This window comes from Pieris brassicae, chromosome 1, assembly GCF_905147105.1.
Source record: "Pieris brassicae chromosome 1, ilPieBrab1.1, whole genome shotgun sequence".
In the NCBI taxonomy this organism is placed as follows: domain Eukaryota; kingdom Metazoa; phylum Arthropoda; class Insecta; order Lepidoptera; family Pieridae; genus Pieris; species Pieris brassicae.
This window is the reverse complement of record NC_059665.1, coordinates 1,302,678-1,323,730: the sequence shown is the minus strand read 5'-3', so window position 1 is coordinate 1,323,730 and position 21,053 is coordinate 1,302,678. Positions and strand designations below refer to the sequence as shown.

At 35.7% G+C, this 21,053-nt stretch overlaps 1 protein-coding gene across 1 annotated transcript in view; it reads left to right on the top strand.

The window, feature by feature from the left end:
- Positions 1–21,053, top strand: part of LOC123706959 (protein draper) — a 46,943-nt gene that overhangs the window by 6,605 nt on the left and 19,285 nt on the right. The window contains exons 2-7 of the mRNA XM_045656643.1: positions 4,573–4,716; positions 13,576–13,871; positions 17,962–18,208; positions 18,497–18,628; positions 19,797–19,914; positions 20,032–20,243. Coding sequence (XP_045512599.1) covers positions 4,634–4,716; positions 13,576–13,871; positions 17,962–18,208; positions 18,497–18,628; positions 19,797–19,914; positions 20,032–20,243 — 1,088 coding nt within the window. The 5' untranslated portion in view covers positions 4,573–4,633. The remainder of the gene's footprint in view (positions 1–4,572; positions 4,717–13,575; positions 13,872–17,961; positions 18,209–18,496; positions 18,629–19,796; positions 19,915–20,031; positions 20,244–21,053) is intronic.

Below are 21,053 nucleotides of genomic sequence, written 5' to 3'. Positions count from 1 at the left end.
CCTCGTATAAAGTAGTAGTAAATAATATTATCAATAACGCGTAATTCAAAAGAGACAAATTCAAAAATTCGTTACATAATACTAGAACGCTCCCTTATACACTTTCCTCTGTATAAGTGTAAAGTTATTTGGTTTATGGGCCTTTGTATTATCTTGTATGTCTGACATCATTGCTATGAGAATGCCAGGTCAGATTACAATTATACGGTCTCATACTGTCATATAAACTTGATATTCATTACCAGTGTCAAGTCAATAGTTTGATGAAGTTGTTGGGAGATATTTAAAGACATTCAGGGGAGCAGTGAAAGCGATAAGGCTGCCCATTGCTCTAGTTGTCATCTGTCACTTGTAGGATTTAACAGGAGGGAAGGAGCTAGACTAAACAAGTCTCATTCCCGTACGTCAAAAATATATTGTATTTTGACATTCCAGAGCCATAGTTCGCTCTAAGTCTCATCTTTTTACCGTCAGAGGTGTCTATAACTTTTAGATCTGTTACGCCTCTTGGCCTTTTTGTCGATTTTCTTGATAATGTTGACTTATTAGGTAAGTTTATGTTCTGTGCTTGACACAGGTTTGCTCAAGGTGTGTAGTTTGAGTTTATTCTTTACAATTATTTAATTTAAAAGGCATACGTAATTCAGTTTTTTAATTTGAATGTTATAATTATTATAATTGGTCGTCTATGTCAGAATAATAAAAAAACAACATTAAATCTTATTTAGTGATTAAGTTTCTATGAATAATGGAAGCTAAATCGGTTCATCCATACACTACAAAACCGCTTTTTTGTCTCATTTTATCATAGCGTAAATTCAATTTGGCGGAAAAAGACAAAAGTGTAGTTTGGCCTATGCTAAAGAAATAAGTTCACACTGTGAATTTTATGAAAAAGAACGCAAAACGTTGTGTATACTAGAAGTGCAGTATTGGCACTACTTTATTGAAATTCAATACATAAGCAATGACCCAAAAATAGGCTCTAGTATATTCTGAATATTAATTTGTCTAAGGTACCTAAATACAGTGTCATATTAATAATATCAAATTTCATTTATGAGCCGTAAATTGTTATTGAATGTATTATATTATTATTAGATGGAAATTCGTTTTTAACGCAATTTAAACGTACCTAAAACACTGTAAGACTATTAACCACTTAAAGTTTTCTGGAGTGTGTGTGTGTGTGGAGTTTTTTAGCGTGTGATTCTCATCCTTGAGGTCGTAGGTTCGATTGGCTGTTCCAATGGACTTGGACGGTAATGGATCTTGAGGAAACCAGCATGCCTTAGACTCCGAAGTCGATGGCATGTATAAATGATCACGAGACAGGAGGCTCAGACCTAGGTTGTAGCGCCACTGGTTTTAAAATATAAAGTTTTCATCTTTAACAAAAATAGATTCATCTTATTTAATGCATTTCTACTGTGCGTTTGAACCTCTACTGTATAACTGTTTCTTCCTATGTGCACAATTACAATTTGCTGGTACGGTGACGAAGTAGCATGTTTTACATATCTCATATTTCTAAAATATCATATTTTATAAAAAGAGTTTTAAGGAACTTTGGATATAGGAACATTATACGACTAGGCTAAGTTCTTGTGCTTTTCGTAGTTTAGGCTTTACTTGAGTTTTATAGTGAAACATATTCATTCATCTTCGTAGTTTTTATTACTGAAGGTGTGAGGAATTCCATTTCGCCCAATTGCTGACTCCACATTGCTTTATTCTTGTTTTGTCTCCGGGCAGACATTTTGTGTGCCATAGTTGTCCTTTGGTCAAAGTAGGATCCCTCGACTTGACGTACCGAAAATTCTCCCTTAATCTAAATTTTCTTCTGGAAATATGTCCGCGATAGCTAACCAGTAACCAGGTTTCTGGTGATCTTTAGTTGGTTAAGAATGAACTAATTGTTATATGCGTAATGTCCACTGCGTCATATTTCGTTCACGTATAATAATCATAATAAATAAAGCCCGTTTAATTTCCAATCATGTTAAAAAAATGATAATATACAGCTTAGATTTTATTCATTATTTTTGTGATGTTATTCTATGTATATCCTATATGCTAGCTACCTTCAGTATCGTCGATCGGAACTCCTTCACGGGTAAAGGCCTAATTCAGCTTTTTCTGACTCTGTTTATGGCTTTCTTTTTCCATTCGCTTTCTGCTACCGCTTGTATTTCTTCTAACCACCACGTTTTTGGGGCGTCCTCTTCTTCCCCTTGGTCCAATCCATCAAGTATCTTACTATTTATACACATATATAAATTATATATATAGGTACACGAATAAATGATTTAAAAACAATTGAGAGGTTGTTGAACTGACACGAGATCGTTGTGAGTTTCAATGAAAGTACATTTTTAATATAAACGAAATGAGGTCAATTGATATAGATTATAGAGTTATGTATATTAATGTTGTGAAGCATAATGTTTTAATGTATATAATGCAAAATGGTGTTTTACTTTAAGATAAGACAATTCAGAGGCGCTACAACCATTCAAGGTAGATCTGAGGCTTAGATGTCTGTATCTGTTTCATGATAATTTGTTGATGTAATTGGGAAGTTGGTGATCAGCCTTCTGTACCTGACACACAGCATCAACTATGGGTCTAAGGGAAGCCGGTCTTCAATGTTATCATTCACCGTTTGAGCGAATGTTAAATGTGTACATAGAAAGTCCATTGGTATTCGCACAGCCGCTGATCGAACCGACGACTTCAGGGATGAGAGTAGCTCGCTGGATCAAGTGGGCCAACACTGCTCTCAACACTATTTTCTTTAAAATATCTATAATAATACTAGCTGCCCCCGCGAACTTCGTTTCCTCTTAATGTGGTTTTAGTTAGCCTTAATACCGTGACACGAAAGAATAATTTCACTGTATTATCGTCACTATAATTTGAATTTGATTTACACTTTAAGTAACACGTGGTTGGCTATGCTAACACCAAAAATTCAAAAGTAGTAATAATTGAATTTGATTTACACTTCGGTCTAAGTAACACGTGGTTGGCTATGCTAAATAATTGAATTTCACGGTATTTCGTTTACTACAAAATAAATTTAATTTATACTTTAGCCTCAATAACACGTGGTAATCATGATATTGAATTGTAGCTTATATGACACGTTTGTCGGTTTACCATTGCAGTGCCATCTATTGATTACTTACTCAATCCAGTCGAAAAGTATTGACATCTGTTAGAATCTTTTGGAGTTAACAGATAATTGTGAATGTCAATTAATTATAGACAAATAATTTGCAATAAAATAAAATTGCGACTATAATTAAAGATCTAAGCTATCCTATCTCTTAAGTTGGACCAAACTCCTCACGGTGTGCCAATTTAATTTAAAATCGGTTAAGTAGTTTAGGAGTCCATCGCGGACAAACATCGTGATAGGAGATTTATATATATTAAGATAATGGGGAAAAAAATTTATGTAACAAAGAATTCAATATCTAATCCTATATTAAAAAATTGTCACCATTGTTTAAATCTTTGGTCTACGTTTAGATAGATCTAGGAAACTTATTAGATACTTAACAGTTATAGTCATTTATTTTAGCTTCGTCGAGACCTATCCAAACATCTAATCAGGATTCCCTTTAGAGCAGTGGTTCTGTCAAACTACTGTCTGGTCTAAGGTAAAGGCTCAAAGGCCAGTCCAAGCAATTTCTAAAGCATACGTTAATAATGTAGCCTTATCTCCGAGGGTGTGATGCGTGAGGCTTAGTGTCATCAGGTGGAACTTCTATTTATCGTGACAATAGAAGATATAGGTAGTGGCGACAATTGTTGTACAATTCAATTAATATCATGCACATGGCATGGGGTGTGGGGCAAACACATATATAATTAAGTAGGTCTCTTAGTGTCTATTAAAAAGGAATTGGTTTCATGTTGAAATCTTAGAACTGAAACAAAAACAAACAAAAGCACTCGAAGGCTAATGAGAGAGTTTCTTTGATCTGCTATACACTTGTACCGTTTTTTATTTATTTATAGCCTTATATCAGAAATACAAAATATATTCATTATAACTATTGTTTTTCTTAATTTACGATAACCGATTCTGTGTCCCTACGGGCAAAGGCCTCCCCCCTTGTCCTCCAGTTTTCTTTATTGTACACTAATTTCGTCCAGGTCTCTCCAGCCATTTCCGTGCTTTCGTCGGCCAACCTTTTAAATTACCTACCTCTTTTTCATTTATGGCCTCTTGGTTGCCATACTGTTACAATTTTTCTGCTCCTACCGGAAAATACGAACTAAAATAAAATAAACAAATCCAAATTGTTGCCTCAATCGTGGTTAATTAATTAAAACCTACATTGTTATAATAATGATGGATTCATTCATTATATAAAATTCAATATACAATCTTTTAACGCAAAGACTGGATATATTTATTTCCAAATTTTTATACGAACTAAATGCCATGATGAATAATGTTGGTATTTGGGAAACATCAGCCTTGAAGATCAATGAGAGTCGCTGAAATGGGGGTTCTAACAACCGTTTTTAATTCATTCTATTACATTTGTATTTCAGGCATTATCGGTGACGCGATAAACAATACAATTGTTATGGAGTTTGCGTGATACCAGTCGCCATGTGGAAGTACGCTCTGCTGGTGATGCTAGCAAGCGCTCATGGGCTCCTCGAGGGACCCAATGTGTGTACCAGACAGGAACAGTAAGTAGTTATTGTACTATATTTTATTAATTTTCACCAATAGTATGGATTTCTGAGGAAGATTTAGGTGTTCATTGTGATTTTATATGGATTAGCAGAAATATTGATATTGTTGAAGACATCACAATAATATCTCGCTTAAATATATGGAATGCGGACGAAGCTAGCACGGGTTATACACGGGCGTAAATGTATTTAGTCGTAATTTATCTCCTACAATCACTCTTACCACATATATTATCATAGCTAACTGCAAAAAAACTCATAATGTCTTCTCAAACTTGTGAACTGTGAGAACTTGTTGTACACAAATGCTAAAATTACTAAAAGGAAAAATAAATAAATGCTGAAAAGATTTGAAATTTAATATCCTCGGTAAATATTCTCTTAGTAATTCCTTTCGCTGTGCATCTATTATAATATTAATCATGAGAAAAAATGGAGAATTTTAAATCGTTGAAGCGGTTAAACATTTGTTAGCTATTTGCTGCTCTAATATTGACAGTTGAAAAGTGAAAATTTTAAACTATTTTTTAACTAAAAACTGAGAATTCGAAGCGTATAATTTATTGAAACAAAGTTTTAGCGTGTACTATAAATCTGACGATAGTTAATTAGCATAGTACTTATATCTATACTTAGGAACTACAAAAATGTTCATCGGAGATGTATGACCTGCATATAAGTTAATAAAAGGAAAGTGTTTCACACCCCAGATGGCGCAAACTCTTACAGCTTTTGCACATTACCTGCATAGATTTAAAATTAAGACAAGCCCAACATGTCCACATGTACTTATGTACGTTGTCGTATATTCACACGGTGCAACAAACACGTGTTCACAAAGCACAGACCGCGCCTGGAACGGTTCGCCGAGAAAAATATTAAATATCTGAAGGTAGCAAATAAAAATGATAGAACGAAGAAGAGACCCTTTCTGGACACAATGACAGTGGGAGTAGATCGAAAGAAGCAAAGTATATTTCTTTGGGTACATTTACTTTAAATTTAGGATGTAAACTGGATGAAATAGAGTTATTTTAATTTTATTATTAGAACGTTTTATGTCTCCGGTGGTCATGAACTTCATTGACAGGTCTATGGGCAAGATCCATAGTAGTCCATGAAGTTAGCGAATTGGATCGGTTTGATATAGAAAAGAAATTAAATTTTTGGTAAAATCAAGTAATGTTGGCATAGTGGCTTCAACGGGCGACTCTCATCCCTGAGGTCGTAGGTTCGATCCCCGGCTGTGCACCGATGGAAAGTCCATTGGTTTCCTTTTATAGATGCATTTAAAATTCGCTCGAATGGTGAAGGAAACCAGCGTGTGAGCACCGGCTTGCCTTGGATCGAAAGCGTCGACGACGTGTCAGGCACAGGAGGCCGATCACCTACTTGCCTATTAGAGTAACAAATGATCATGAAACAGATACATAAATATGAGGGCTAGACACCTAAAAAGGTGGTAGCGTCAAATTAACACCTAAACCTTCTCCACAGAATTACGTTAATGTTTAGTGAAATAGTACTAAAATTCGTCAAACGGATTCCGGGACTTAATCATGTAATGTTAAGGATCATATTGTCGGAAACAGCCACAGAGCTAATTTTATGTTCAATAAATTAATTATAACGTTCATTTAAATGTGTCGGAGTGTATTTACTGACCTTTTACACCACACTTATCGTTTTCCCTTTGATATAATAATTAATTATTGCGCATTGATTGACGTAGCAATGATTCATTCACATTATATATTAAACGTTATATAAACTTAAAATTATATTATATGTATTTTATAATTTCTTTTTATCATACCATGACTTCATAAGTTAATTTTTTATAAGTTTTTTTTTTAGAAAATCTTCAACCAATAAAGTCATCGTTGGTTGACGCCTCGGAGATTACAATTGTGTTTATATTTATTAGTGTTTATTGTTGGGGGAGCTGAGAGTCTATTGTTTTATTTCGTATAAATCATTGTTTCTGTACTCAAAATATTATCCTTCTTTTAACAATATAATACAGGAACAGAGTGTCTTCCCTTTAATAAAGATTATAAGTAGTGTTATTAGACATTTTCTTATGTCAAATATCCTCATTCGAAATTAGTTTAGACTTATTTATTAGTCTTAAGTTAAACTAGTCTTAGACAAGCCTTATAATAAAAAAAAATCCTACTAATTTCTTCCTAAATGTTATGTTTCTTAAGTGGATAATTAAATTATTTAATATTAAAAATACGTATGTAACATCAGGTTATATAAGTATTTTAGAAAGGCTCCAAACACAGATCTAGATTATATTTAGAGACCACACTAAGCTCTATGTGTGACAGACATCAAAACGTGGAATTTTGACTTATCTACGAGAGTATCTTCTCGCTGGTTATCGCTCCTGACCTCTACTTTTGTTTAACTTTATTCATATAGGTAACCAGGTACACTTATGAACGTCAACAGAAAATATGTTAAATTGATTCTAAATTTAAATTTATTACCAGTGCGCAAGTCAAGGGCGTAGAGCGGGCAAGAAGAACTGGCAAGAAACTCTCCGCTACTCTTTTAATGGTCAAGTTTTGTGTACTGTTCTTACCGTCATCATTTTGACTCCACCACGAAACATATCGAGTCCAAGTGTTCCAGTTCACAGTTCTCTATATTACTCCAGGATCCCATCAGACGCTGACTTAATGATCTGGGGCATCTGGGAATGTTTCGTATTAGAGGCATTTCCGAGTCATCAAACCATAAACAGCATGTATCGTGTGATTAGAAAATTCTTGATTATCATTTTAATTCTTTAGCTATTTTACGTCAATGAAGTTGGTAAATCCTTAAACCTTCTGGAACGAACTTCGATAGTCCTCCTTATTTTTATCTTACCTTCGTGATTTCTTCTAATCTCCATTCTACCGGTTCTCAGCTCTGCTGACCTTATAAGTTCTTCTAGAATTTTACGCATTTGTGGAACAATTAATCAGAGCACATACGCTTATTGTTTCCTAGAATAGCTGCTGTAAATACTGAATGTTCTAGGAGGTGCTTTGTCTAATCCTTATTGTAGTAGAAACGGTTGAGTCAGACTTTGCCTCGCTTTTTGTTTGAATATTTAATTACATTCACAGCAAATAGCTTTTTGTAGGTGACTAATGCTGGAGCTCGTTGGGCCATTGTCTTTTCAGTTTTGTGATATTACCTATTCTTTCTTTATATGTAAACAGCGCTTAAATGACTGGCAACGCATTTGAGAGCCTTGCAATTGGCTCTTAGAAACAGCTGACTGCGTGTATCGGCTGAGAAGAAAACAAATTATTAGATTTGCATTCCATAATTGCCACAAAATCTATAAAATAAAAATGAATCGCAAAATGTGTTGGTAAGCGCATAACTCTACAACGCCCGGACCAATTGTACCAATTCTTTTTTTTTAATGTTCGTTGAAGTCTATGGATGGTTTTTATGGCGAGAAAAATTCGAATTATTTCCGGGAAAACCCTAAAACAGCCCTTTTCTTTTTACCATACAAACGTTTTGTAAATAAAATGTACCGTATGAGTCAATGTGTACTTTATTGCTATTCAATAAAGTTTATATTTAATTAGCACTCACTGTTGTCTAAGTAATGTAGCATTCCGAAACACAACAAGTGATAATATCGCCAACCCGACCAAATTGAAAAGTCAACAAATGCTTCAAAATCATTAGTACTGATTTTTAAATTGGTTGGCTTCGCGATATTTTTTCTTTTATTTTAGTCATCATCTGTCAAACAAATCGCGTTAAAAAAAGGATTTAATTTTTGAATTATTAATTTAATATCCCTAAGCAAAATTATTTGAATACATACTAATAGGAAAATATATCAATGAGGCACACAATTTTTTAATATTTGTCACTTTTAGGTTCCCACTATCCTTTTAGATTATTTTCCAATCAGGTTTGAACCCTAAGTTCGCCGAAGCCCTCTAGCAGACATCCCAGTCGGGGTTCTTTAGTGGGACACAGTGGCCAAAGTTCGTGGAAGCGAAGATACTTTGGTCACTCGAACTGAACCTCACACATCAGTCTATCATCAGGGTGATGGTTCTGCCATGAGAATTTTTTGGGCCGACTATAAAATTGGTAGGAACAAAAAACTGCCACATTTCAAACCTTTTTCACAGAACGAAGTCTGTGGGGTCCGCTAGTCGTTTAATAAAATCTGATAAAAGATGATTGTAGATGGTTAAAAATAAAAATTGCATGAGTATCGAGTTACAGCAGATAAGGCAGCGATCCGATGTCGATGTTACACTAACGACTGAAATGGTTATTAACCGCCAAGGAGACTTAATAATAATAATAAGTGTCAAATTCGCTTGTACTCGTTTGTTTAACAAACACCCAAACGAAATTAGAGATATCACTAAATAAATTAAATGCCCCCCACGTTAAATGTAAATTAATCAATAAAGCTTTTTATACATTTGTCGAATACTTAAATGATCCTAATCCTTGGGATTGATTTGTTAAACAATTTGTATGACTCTTAGCGATTAACAATAGTGGCGGAAAGTTTCTTGCCAGTTCTTCATTCCCGCTCTACGCCCTTGACTTGAGAACTGGTAGTATATGTACATTTAGAATCTATTTAACATCCTTTCTTTTGACGTTCAAGTGTACCTGGTTATATGAATAACGTTATTTTGAGTGAGTTTATACTAATTATTGCATCAAATGATGCAACATAATTGTACGGCGTTAAAGCGGAGAGGAAAATTTGGTTATAATTGTGTGTAACCACTTTGAACACATTACAACGTCAATCAATTTTTTTACTGCGAACCAAAACATGTTTTCAAATGAAATCGCTGAACAATTTCCTTAATTTAGCAATATGTCCGGAAACTGTTATTATGGACTGCTAAGCATAGTTCTATATGTGTCATACCTGGCGTACATAGGTCATATACTCGTTTCTAAGAGCGTGCTTATTATACTATTTATATAGAAGAAGTCATTGTTAAACAGTGAACCTGACAAAGTCCAGTCAAGCACGGTTGCGACCTCAAATAGATTACGTATCCGAGATGAGACATAGCGCTAACTAAATGCTGTACGTTAGGATAGGTTAGTATGGATTGTTCCGAAGCTCATTATGCTATTGAATATTATGAAATTGACTTTAATTAAACATAATAGTTTTGTTATTATACTTCAATTACTTCGTTCTGCATGGACCACTTACGGGCATGGTCCTCCTGCACTTTCCATTTTGATCTGTTCCTTGGATTGCTTCCTCCATTCTCCAAATCTTTCCTCTGAAGATATGAATGAATCTTGAGGCGGTGCCTTCAAATGCCGTGTGATCTATGATGAAAGAAGTAGTAGCTGCTGGAGTATCACTAAAACTAGGTTATTGCGGGACTTAGCGTATTGCGTAACTACGATCGTTTCATGACGAGTCCAAATGGGGCTTTCATTCATAGATTCATAGTGTCATTAGCATTGTCATTTACTGGCGATTCATTCTGACTCAGAGGGATTTGTCAATGAGTTTCTAAGCATCCATCTAGTTATCATATGAGAACGGTTCTATGCAAGTTATACAAATAACGACTATTAATGCAAACGTACATATAAGCAACTTAAAAAATGCAGTTTCTTCGCCTAACGCCTTCAGAGGCCCTTTCATCATTAACAATCTTAAACAACATCTTCTCAACCTGTTTGCTAGAACAGAAAATTTTCTTATTGTATAATAGTTTTATTGTAAATGTTGCGTAGAAATTGTTGTCAAACCAGCTGCCCACTGAAGTATTTCCGAACCAATTCGACTTAGGGTCCTTCAAGAAAAGAGCGTACCAATTCTTGAAAGGCCGGCAACGCACTTGCGAGCCTTCTGGCAATGTGAGTGTCCATGGGCGGTATCGCTTCATATCAGGTGAGCCTCTTGCCCGTTTGCCTGCTATTACATATAAAAAAAACTTGTCGAATGGGAGAGACTAGCTGCCCACAACAAAGGGAATCCTAGTACGGGGTCTAGTGTACTCCTTAGCTAAATATCATTTTTATTGTGTATAATAAATATTTTTGTTACTCCTTATTTTACTTATATGTGCTAATTTATACTATGCCAGGACTGGCTAAGATCAAGGGTTATAGCGTCGTCGGTTTTTTTTATTATAAACAGGAAAGATTCTATGAAAGGAAAGATCTTATGTTTTGTCTGTTATGTTGTATGTTACCAGGCTTGCGCGCACTTTAAGATCGTTGGAGATTTAATTGATGTAGCATTTGCAATTAAGATATTTAACAATCAGGTCGATTGGCCCAACCTTTTAACAAAATTTTAATTTCGTTTGTCCTCTGGATACCCCAGCTATCCCATTTTCATTTGTCTCTCTTTTCCGGAGAACACGTTTTGGTCGAAACTTGCCGACCTCCAGATTGAGCATTCTGATAAACTGGATGGACTGTCTGGATATCCACAGTTGCTCCCCTCACATTTTAATATTCAATTTCTTTTTCATTATCTCTTCGTGTATGTTATGTTTGCCTATAAGCGCTGGTTACATTAATAAATGTATTTTATTGCTCTTGTATCAATGTATCAGTCTGCCGAGCTTTTATTAATGAATAAATGTTTTCATGATTGTGTTAACCTCTGAACTGATATTTTACTGTTAAGTAAATTTACTTATAAAGTTAAAAAAATCGGTCTATGCTAAGTCATTTTCAATGCCTATACTAGAGGCCGGGTGCTAAATCAAATACCGAAACGGTATAGGAACATAAAATCCAATGATAGAGCCGAATATAAACGATTTTTGTATAGATTTGTGTATGTAAATTGTATAATATCGATACATAAAAAAAAATCAATGGCGCTACAACCTTTTTAGGTCTGGGCCTAAGACTACTGTTGCTGTCTCATGATAATTTGTTATTCTTATAGTCAAGAAGGAGATCATCCTGGCTGTGCCTGATGCACGCTACCGAGTTTTTAGGTCTAAGGCAAGCCGGTTTTCTCACGATGTTTTCCTTCACCGTTCGGGTGAATGCGCACAAAGAAAGAAAGGCCATTGGTGCACAGCCGGGGTTCGAACCTTTCCTCTCAGGGATGAGTCGCATCCTGAAGTCTCTTTTTTTTTTATTATGAAGGAGGTAAAAATGCACAGCTGCAGGCCCGCGAGCGCATGCAGTCGCTATCGCCGGGGACTGTGGGGATGGTTAACTCTTATCCCTCTGCTAATCAGAGGGGAGAAACCCGACCCACTAAAATTTCCTCCTGAGCCCTCCATATCGCCTGCTATGCCGGACACATTCATTCTGAATGAATGACGTCTGGCACCGCATTGAGTCCCCCGGGGGTCGCACTAGGCATTCAACCCAGGGAATCCTGAAGTCTCTAGGCCAACACTGCTCATGTATAGATAGTGATACATACTTTAAAATTCGTGTAGAGTTTTCTTAGTAAAACTACAAAATATTTTAAATGTCGTAAGTAGTAAAATCAGTTCAATTTTAATTTTATGGACCATTTAAATATTGATATGGGCATCCAAGTTTCAATTATAGATGGAATTGTTGCAAGGTCGTGTTACTTCTATGCAATAGTTTGACCACTCGCTCTAAATAATAACGTTGTAACGGATGAGAATTGATAAAAATAATAATCGAAATCTTTTAAAAGGTTAGTTTGATTTTATAAGAAATAAAATAATAGAAATGTAATACCGTCAAACTAATTAAAATCCTCTTTTTTATCGTACTCTAATTTCCATTAACAAACTATACATTGACGCAATTTAATGGATATTTTAGTTAAAAACAATTACATATATCATTAAATTTATCTTCAATCTCACACGTATCCGGCATAACACTAATCATATACATCTATATACATCCGTCATATTTTAGTCGATACCAACTCCGGGGAAATAAATACAGATAACACAACTTTCTCTACAGCTGTGATACTTTTGACATTCAACACTTTTTGTCTTCAGTGAACGTGACCACGCACGCTGTGAAGCACGCGAAACGTCGGAAAATTTTAAATTTAAAATTATGTAAATAATTATAAGTTTATAATAATACAAGTAGCAATAATCCGGTTTTTTTTTCTTTCAATGTGTAAAAGCTATGTTAACCATAGCCAATACCATATACATCTACCCAAAATAACCGAATGCTGGTAAAAAAAATAACCGGAAATAACCGGTCCAAAGCGATTCTTTACAACAGCTTGCCTCCTGTGGTATGGGAAATAGGAGCAGTGTTCCCGTTCAGATTAGGCCTGCGATGTTTTTTGGTAGCTTGACTCTCGACGGTGTATTATATATATTTTATTTTTATAAATATATTTTCACGTAAGCGACATGTATGTTTTTAACGAGAATAAAGTTCTTTAGACCTAAACAATTTACCTTTATCGACCAATTCGACTACGAATGTCTAGTATAAATAAATTTGCAAGGGTGTTAAATTTAAAAAAAAGGAGGTAAAATGTTACCTCAATGTTTTGTAGGGAAAAATGCGTTTATTAACGTTTTCATTGTACTTTTACGTTAAGATACACATTGGCCTACATGTCATTACGTTTAAAACACTTCGTAACAGTTATATTTATATTCGATTAATGTTTTTGAGTTTGAAGAACGAAGGATAATAAAAAAGGCTGTTTGGAAAAAGATCTAGAGCAATCCATATGAATAAAAATTAAATCTGTCCCTTTTTACAACCTAAATACGATTGTGACAGAAAGAGACAAAAGAGTACGTCAACTAACGACACAGCTTTATTGAATTTGTGTAGTTACGTTTGTGTGTCAAGTGTTCTGTGGTATTCAGTATTAATTAATTTCAGATACGTGACAACTATACGAGTGTCAGAACAACAACCATACCAAGTGAAGGAATATGCGTGGTGTCTCAACGTACCACCAAGATGTACGAAATACAAGGTCATGTTCCGCCAAGTGTATAAAACCCAAACCCTGGTCAAACATAGACCGGTAGAGGAATGCTGCAAGGGCTATGCGCCTGATGTTCACGGGAAGCAGTGTGTGCCTGTGTGCGTTGACTCGTGTGTACACGGGAAGTGCGTCGCGCCTGACACGTGTCTGTGTGAGCATGGCTACGGGGGTCCAGCTTGTGATATATGTAAGTAGAAATATATATGTATATCTAATTAGAGATCGGTCGCTAACTCGAGCGCAGCATCCTTCCGAGTTATATTAAAAAAATGTGTTCATTTTAAGATTTTTATGAGGCAATTTGTAACGATAAATAAAAGAGCGTATCAATCGTTAAAAGGCCGGCAACGCACTCGCGAGCCCTCTGGCATTGAGTGTGTCCATGTGTGGCGTTATCACTTGACATCAGGTATGCCACCTGCCCGTTTGCCCTCGTTTTATTAAAAAATATTTTCAAGGGTTTCTTTTTTGTCTGAACTTTATTACCTGTGTATACCAATCGCACACGGTGGGACGTGAGACGACTAGCCTTTTTGGTTATCTTAGTGATGAGTGCTGACTGCAACTGAGATATCCAGTTTACGCAGCTTCCCAAGTGGGTATTTCCATTTTGAAATGACAGATCTCAGGTTGAGCAATGTACGCGACTTCTTTTAAACTCTCCTAATTGGTCCTTCTGCTGATCTCCGATCTGGATCCGTACGTGTTCGTTTCAATGACTTACTTAACTTGACTTAATGTCCTATAACCCCTAGGTGGGGCAGAGGGCGTCCACAGTGAGTCTCCATCGCGTTCGGTCTTGAGCCTCGTGTTTCACCTCGCTCCAAGTCTTTCCGGCTCTCTTTGCCTCGTCCGCAACTGTTCGGAGCCAGGTTTGTTTGGGACGGCCACGCTTCCGCTTTCCTTGCGGATTCCCAAGCGCCTGCTTGGGAATATGATTGAGATCCCTTCGGAGTGTATGGCCTATCCAATTCCATTTGCGTCGCTTGATCTGCTGGCTGATCGGGGTTTCTCGACAGCGCTCCCAAAGTTGCTCGTTAGAGATCTTTTCAGGCCAGTAGATGTTCAGAATACGGCGAAGACAGTGGTTAGCGAAGACTTGGAGTCAGTGCGAGATGTGTTTGGTGACGTTCCACGTTTCACACCCATAGAGCAGCACAGATTTGACGTTTCAATGCTATATTCAAAACTTGGCGTTTCAAAAGAGTGGCAGAGATTTTCTTGCCAGTTCTTCTTGTCCGCTCTACTTACGACCTTGACTTACGAACTGACAGGAAATGTAAATTTGGAATCAATTTAACATTTTCTATTGACGTTCATAAGTGGACTTGATTATCTATATGAATAAAGTTATTTTGAGTTTCAGTTTGACATTATCCCTCAGTAACATTATTATGATTAATTTTAAAGCTTATGAAATAGAACTAATTTGAGTGTCCGACCAACCAGGCTCCAGAAGATAAACCACTCCTTATATGGAAATTGTATTCGTTTTTATAACAAACTCCCAAACGAAATTAGAGATATCGCTAAATAAATTGAAAGCCCTCGTTAAAAGTAAATTAATCAATGAAGCTTTTTATAAATTTGACGAATACCTAAATGATGCTAATCCTTGGGATTGATTGGCTCCAGTTCAAACAATTTGTATGACTCAATACTTGGCGATTAAAAAGAGAAAACTTTCTTGTCAGTTCTTCTTACCCGCTTCGCCCTTGACGTGCGAACTGGTAGTAAATGTAAATTTACAATTAATTTAAGTTCTCTTGACGTTCATAAGTTTTCTTGTTTACCCATATGAATAAAGTTATCTTGAGTTTGAGTATTAATTAATTCATATAATAATTGTTTATTTAACATTTCTTACTATTAGTATTAGTTGTGTATATGTTCTAAAAATCAAGGTTAGCTTAGTGTTCTAGTATTTGTATGGGCCATTTTAGGTTAAAATGTTCCTCTATATTTTTCCGTTTCTCTTGAGCAACATTCATCCAGTTTTTGAAGTTATACATCTTTTGGCGTGTTACGGAAAAAATATGAGAGTGAATTTTTACTTAAAAACCGACACCCTGAACTTGCACAGTCAACATTTTAAAATAAAAAATGTCCATTTCTTTAATTAGGCAGAACTTTTTGTGATATTTAAATAAACTTTATTTAACTATAAAATGCGTTCTAATAAAACTTTCAATGTATTAAATATATTTTGTTCTATTGTTAGTGTCGTTTTTTCTACAAACCTAGAACAAGGCAAATGAAAAATTGTTTTAAAATATTTTTATCTTGTACGCCAAAGATAACTTTTAACGCGTGTTCACAAGTACACAAACATGCTTTTTTCTATTACATCATCTTTTCTTTTGTATATATCTTGTCCATCTTTTATCCCGCGCTCTAGATATATGACCTGCCCATTTACCGCGTAGAGCGTGTACAAGTATATCTAAGTTATGTTTTGTTACGAATGCTTCTTTTCATTTCATGCAGACAGGAATTTTCTTGTTGTTTTCTTTCCTTGGTTCTCATCGTTTGACTCGCGTATGTCAGACAAGTTAGTTCCGAGTAACAATGGCTAGTTTAATTTTCAATAGATAAAAATGAAACCCTATTTCCCTTGGTTATGGCATTACGCTGGATATGCCGATTTCGTTGTGTTTGTTATTGTCAGGAGAAGATTACTTATGAAAGAAAAAAATAAGAAAATTGCGCGGCAAATTTGAAAATTTAAGAATATCTAATCACCATATTAAATAATCTTTACATTTGGTACGATAGCATTAGGAAAAGTTTGTGCATAGCGCTTTTACAATTCAAACCTTTTTGATATAACCTTATGTCGTTTAAAATGACATTGACAGAATGTGTGCTGCAAAGATTGCTTTGCCTTTAAATTCTATACTAATTAGTTTGTTACGACAACACCTCAGGGCTTGATTATTTAACAAAATATTATAGTGGCTTAGCTGTGTTTAATATATTGAAAACTGACTGACAGACGTTGTCCTGTCTTAACCATGAATATTGATTTCGAATTGGTATAATTCCCTAAAAAATATCTTTAAATAGGATGTAAGAAAAATGAATATCGTTTAAAACAAATGCTTCGATCGAATACATCTAAAATGATTACAGTCGCTAATTGTTTGTGGCATTAATCTTGAAAATCCATGTTTTTCACATGGCCAGTTGTGTCGCCTGTTTCCATATCGGAATACCAACAAAACTATGTATATACTCGCCAGAAAAACAAACAAAGAATGTTGTATATTATAAAGCATTTTTAGTTAATCATTCCAATTCGAAATAAATATTCATAGTTAAGACAGGACAACGTCTGTCGGTCAGTTTTCAATATATTAAACACAGCTAAGCCACTATAATATTTTGTTAAATAATCAAGCCCTGAGTGTTGTCGTAACAAACTATTTAGTATAGAATTTAAAGGCAAAGCAATCTTTGCGCGCCAATAGCAGAATGATTGCCGTACAAGCAAAAATATTTTCATTGTAGAGTCTATTTTTGGCGAAACGGCAAACATTCCAATGTAAATAGTGTTAATTTGTTCTACATTCGCAACAAACGAATAATTGTTAAGCGTAACTGTTTTGCTGTTCCGGTAAAATGGTTTTTGAACTAGAATTGTGCCGTATAATAGTGGGTAGGTTATTTGAGTTATGCATGCTGGACATGAACAAATAATAAAAAAAATCTTTACCCTTCTTCGATTGATATCTTCGTATAATCTACCACGTGAAAGTAGGTTTTCATTAACAAAACTATTTATGAATTATTCATCCTTGGGGAGGAATTTAAGCGAACATTACAACAGTATTGGACTAGAGATGCTGTTGACTAATCAGCATCAAAGGTTACATTTCGTCTTTTGTTTTATATTCTCATCCCCTGGTGAATATTTTTGACTGGAGTACAACAACTAGTATTTTTTTCTTATTCAAACAAATTGTATAAGACATTTATTATCATCATTTTTAAGTATTTTCAATTATGTAAACAGTCGTTTATGAGCGTTTTCCGAATTTAATAATTTTATTTGTACAACTGTGTATTATTATTATGTGACTAAGTCCATACTAATATTAATCTAAAGCGCTAGTTTGTTCTAATGTCTATTTAAATTTAATTAATAATGTTGTACTGTTAATTCCATTTAACCATAGTTACAGAGATATAGACTGATGAGTCTACGGATAATTAACTGGAAATAAAACGTGAGTGGCTAGGACATTATATACTCATGATTATATACATATTTTCAGCCTGTCCAGATGGCAAATGGGGCAGACATTGCCAGAACGATTGTCGCTGTTTGAACGGCGGCACCTGTGAGCCCTTGACCGGCAATTGCGCGTGCGCAATGGGATGGCGTGGGGACGCGTGTGAGAAGACTTGCGCACCGCCAACCTTTGGCGACAATTGCCAACAGACTTGCCAATGCCGTAATAATGCTCCGTGTGACCCGGCGACTGGCGCTTGCAAATGTTTGAACGGATTTGTTGGACCACTGTAAGTATTTGTTTTCGTACAATTTTTTTAACAAATATCATTTGCTATATGTAAGAGTTATTATATAATTTGGCAATTAACACATAAAATTACTAAATAAACAACATTTTTATGAAATTAACCACATTATATCTATTTATAATGAACTTAAAAAATATTAAGTAAATATTGTTCTGGGTCCGAAAATTTTATAATTATAAGTAACTTGTACCTTCTGGTATACATTCTGCTGGATGGAGCTGTTTAGTAAAGAGATTAGGCTGTTGTAAAATTATATTTTAATTACAGTTGCGAAGAGGAATGCCCCAAAGATGGCCCATGCCCCGAGCGGTGTAAGTGCCAAAATGGGGGCAGATGTGACTTCCTAACGGGAGAATGCGAGTGTCCTGCTGGATGGACTGGGGATGTTTGTGCCAACAGGTAGTTGTGTTAACAATTTTAAGAAATAACCTTTTTATACGATTTAAATGTTAATTTAATATGTTGCATTAAAGATACTAACGTTACACTCACAGTTATCATTTATTTATAGAAGCTCGGGACACTGATACATTGATACAAATTTTAATGTGACCAGCACGGATAGGCAAGCATAACATACACGAAGTGAAAATTATTAAATTAAATAATAAAAACTAAACGAAATTAAATTTCAAACTATGCAACAATATAATTCTTATTTGTTACGCGGGCTAACAATTATATTCAGTGAACCTGGTGAGAAACCTCTATGATTGATGATGTATAGGTCCTGGGAATTTTTCGTCGAATTACCTCTGTTTATGGGATTTTTCGAACCTGGTTAGGGATCGTTCAAGTACGTCATTACACGTCGTCAGTATGGGGTTGTTCAATCCCCGCATCGTAACGTTTTACAAGAGGACACTAGCCCTCTGCCCCCCACTCCCCCCCAATTAGTTACGTAACACTTGAACGCTTCCCTTATTTGATTTGATTCTATTTCTTTTATTGAAAAAGCCTGCCAACATTCGGCACACTGATACATTGGTACAAGACAAATAAAATACAATTTTTAATACAAATATTGAATGCTCGTTTTTTCATACCAACTTATTGACGTAATGCGTGGAAAACCCATGACCGGTACTATTCTCGAACAGACCCTTTCACGAAATTATATCTCGTTGTTGGTAGTTTTATATATGACTGACCGGAGATGTCTAAGTAAGGTTAATTACATAATACAAATTGATTGATTTTATGTATCAGCTTAGGACAGGTTGACAAGGTGATTTTTGAAATTTTTAGTGGATATATGTAATGTGTGTTTTGAAATTTTGTTTTTAAGAAGAATTTAGTGCATAAACTTTATATACAGATACCGGTAAACTTCTTGAGTATTATACAAGGGATTGGGGGAAAGTTTGCGCATCGTACACAGCGCGGGACACAAATGTCAAATGATTTACCAATCACGCGATCGACACGTCACTCCCCCCCCCCCTCCCAGTGATACCTAAAAATCGCTTCTGCGCAGCCAAGGACATTTGTTCAAGATGTTTGCCGGTATCTGTACCTAAGCTTTAAATCGTCTTAATAAATAAATAAAAAAACATGTATATTTAAGATGCCCAACGGGACGATGGGGGGAGAAATGTCAGAAAACCTGCAGTTGTGCTAACGGAGCTGGATGCCATCATGTCACGGGACAGTGCCAGTGTGAGGCTGGCTTTACGGGCGATAAGGTAATATTTAAAAAATAAACGAATAATGTTTTACATTTAACTGATTTCAGACGAACTGAAAGGAATGAGCCTATGAATATACCAGCCTGTATGATAAAAGTTCATGTTTATCCACAGTGTCTAGAGGCGTGTTCGCTCGGCACTTACGGCGTGGACTGTGCGGGCACATGCACGTGTCAGCACGGGGGTGAATGTTCGCCCCGGGACGGCTCGTGCATGTGCAAGCCCGGTTGGAGGGGCGACTGGTGCGAGAGGCGCGCCTGCCCCGACGGTCTGTGGGGTCCACGCTGCGACCACCAGTGCGAGTGCAACCCACACACCACTGATATGTGAGTATCGTCTTCGAGTCTAGCTGACTTATTGGAAATTGAATTTGGTTTTTTTTTATAAAATCGGGGGCAAACGGGCAGGAGGCTCTGATGTTAAGTGATACCGCCGCCCATGGACACTCTCAATGCCAGAGGGCTCGCGAGTGCGTTGCCGGCCTTTTGAGAATTTGTACGCTCTTTTCTTGAAGGGCCCTAAGTCGAATTGGTTCGGAAATACTTCAGTGGGCAGCTGGTTCCACATAATTAAACTCACATTTTTAAATAGGAAGGACAGTCAGAAATGCCTTAAATTAAATGAAGGTAAAAATTCAAGAATCAGTTAAAAATGAAAAGAATATTTATAATAACTAGATCAAGGGTAGAAAATGAAACACTCCATTAATTACTACATACAATATTCGGATCTTTAACAGATACTACAATATTCTTAAGATTGTATATTTCATAAATGTTTAGAATTTAATTAAATAATCCTATCGTATAACTCTACCTTTCTCGAATCCTTTAAGGTCTCTGCAGTGAGGCTTTGGAATTCACTTCCCGTCCCTATTCGCTTAGCTCCTTCTCTATCTTCCTTTAAGTTTCTTCTGTACAAACATTACCTGTCCACATCGTATCCCTAACTTTCTTACTAACTACTGACTGACGTGAGACTGATCTTAAATTATCGTGATTCACGTTTCCTTTTTTTGGTAATGTAAATTATGTTTTAATTGCTTTGTTTTTGCCCATTAGTTTCATCTAAACTATATGTTTTATGTATTTTTGCACTTCTTGCGGATACCTTATCTATTATCATTTTGTTCTCAC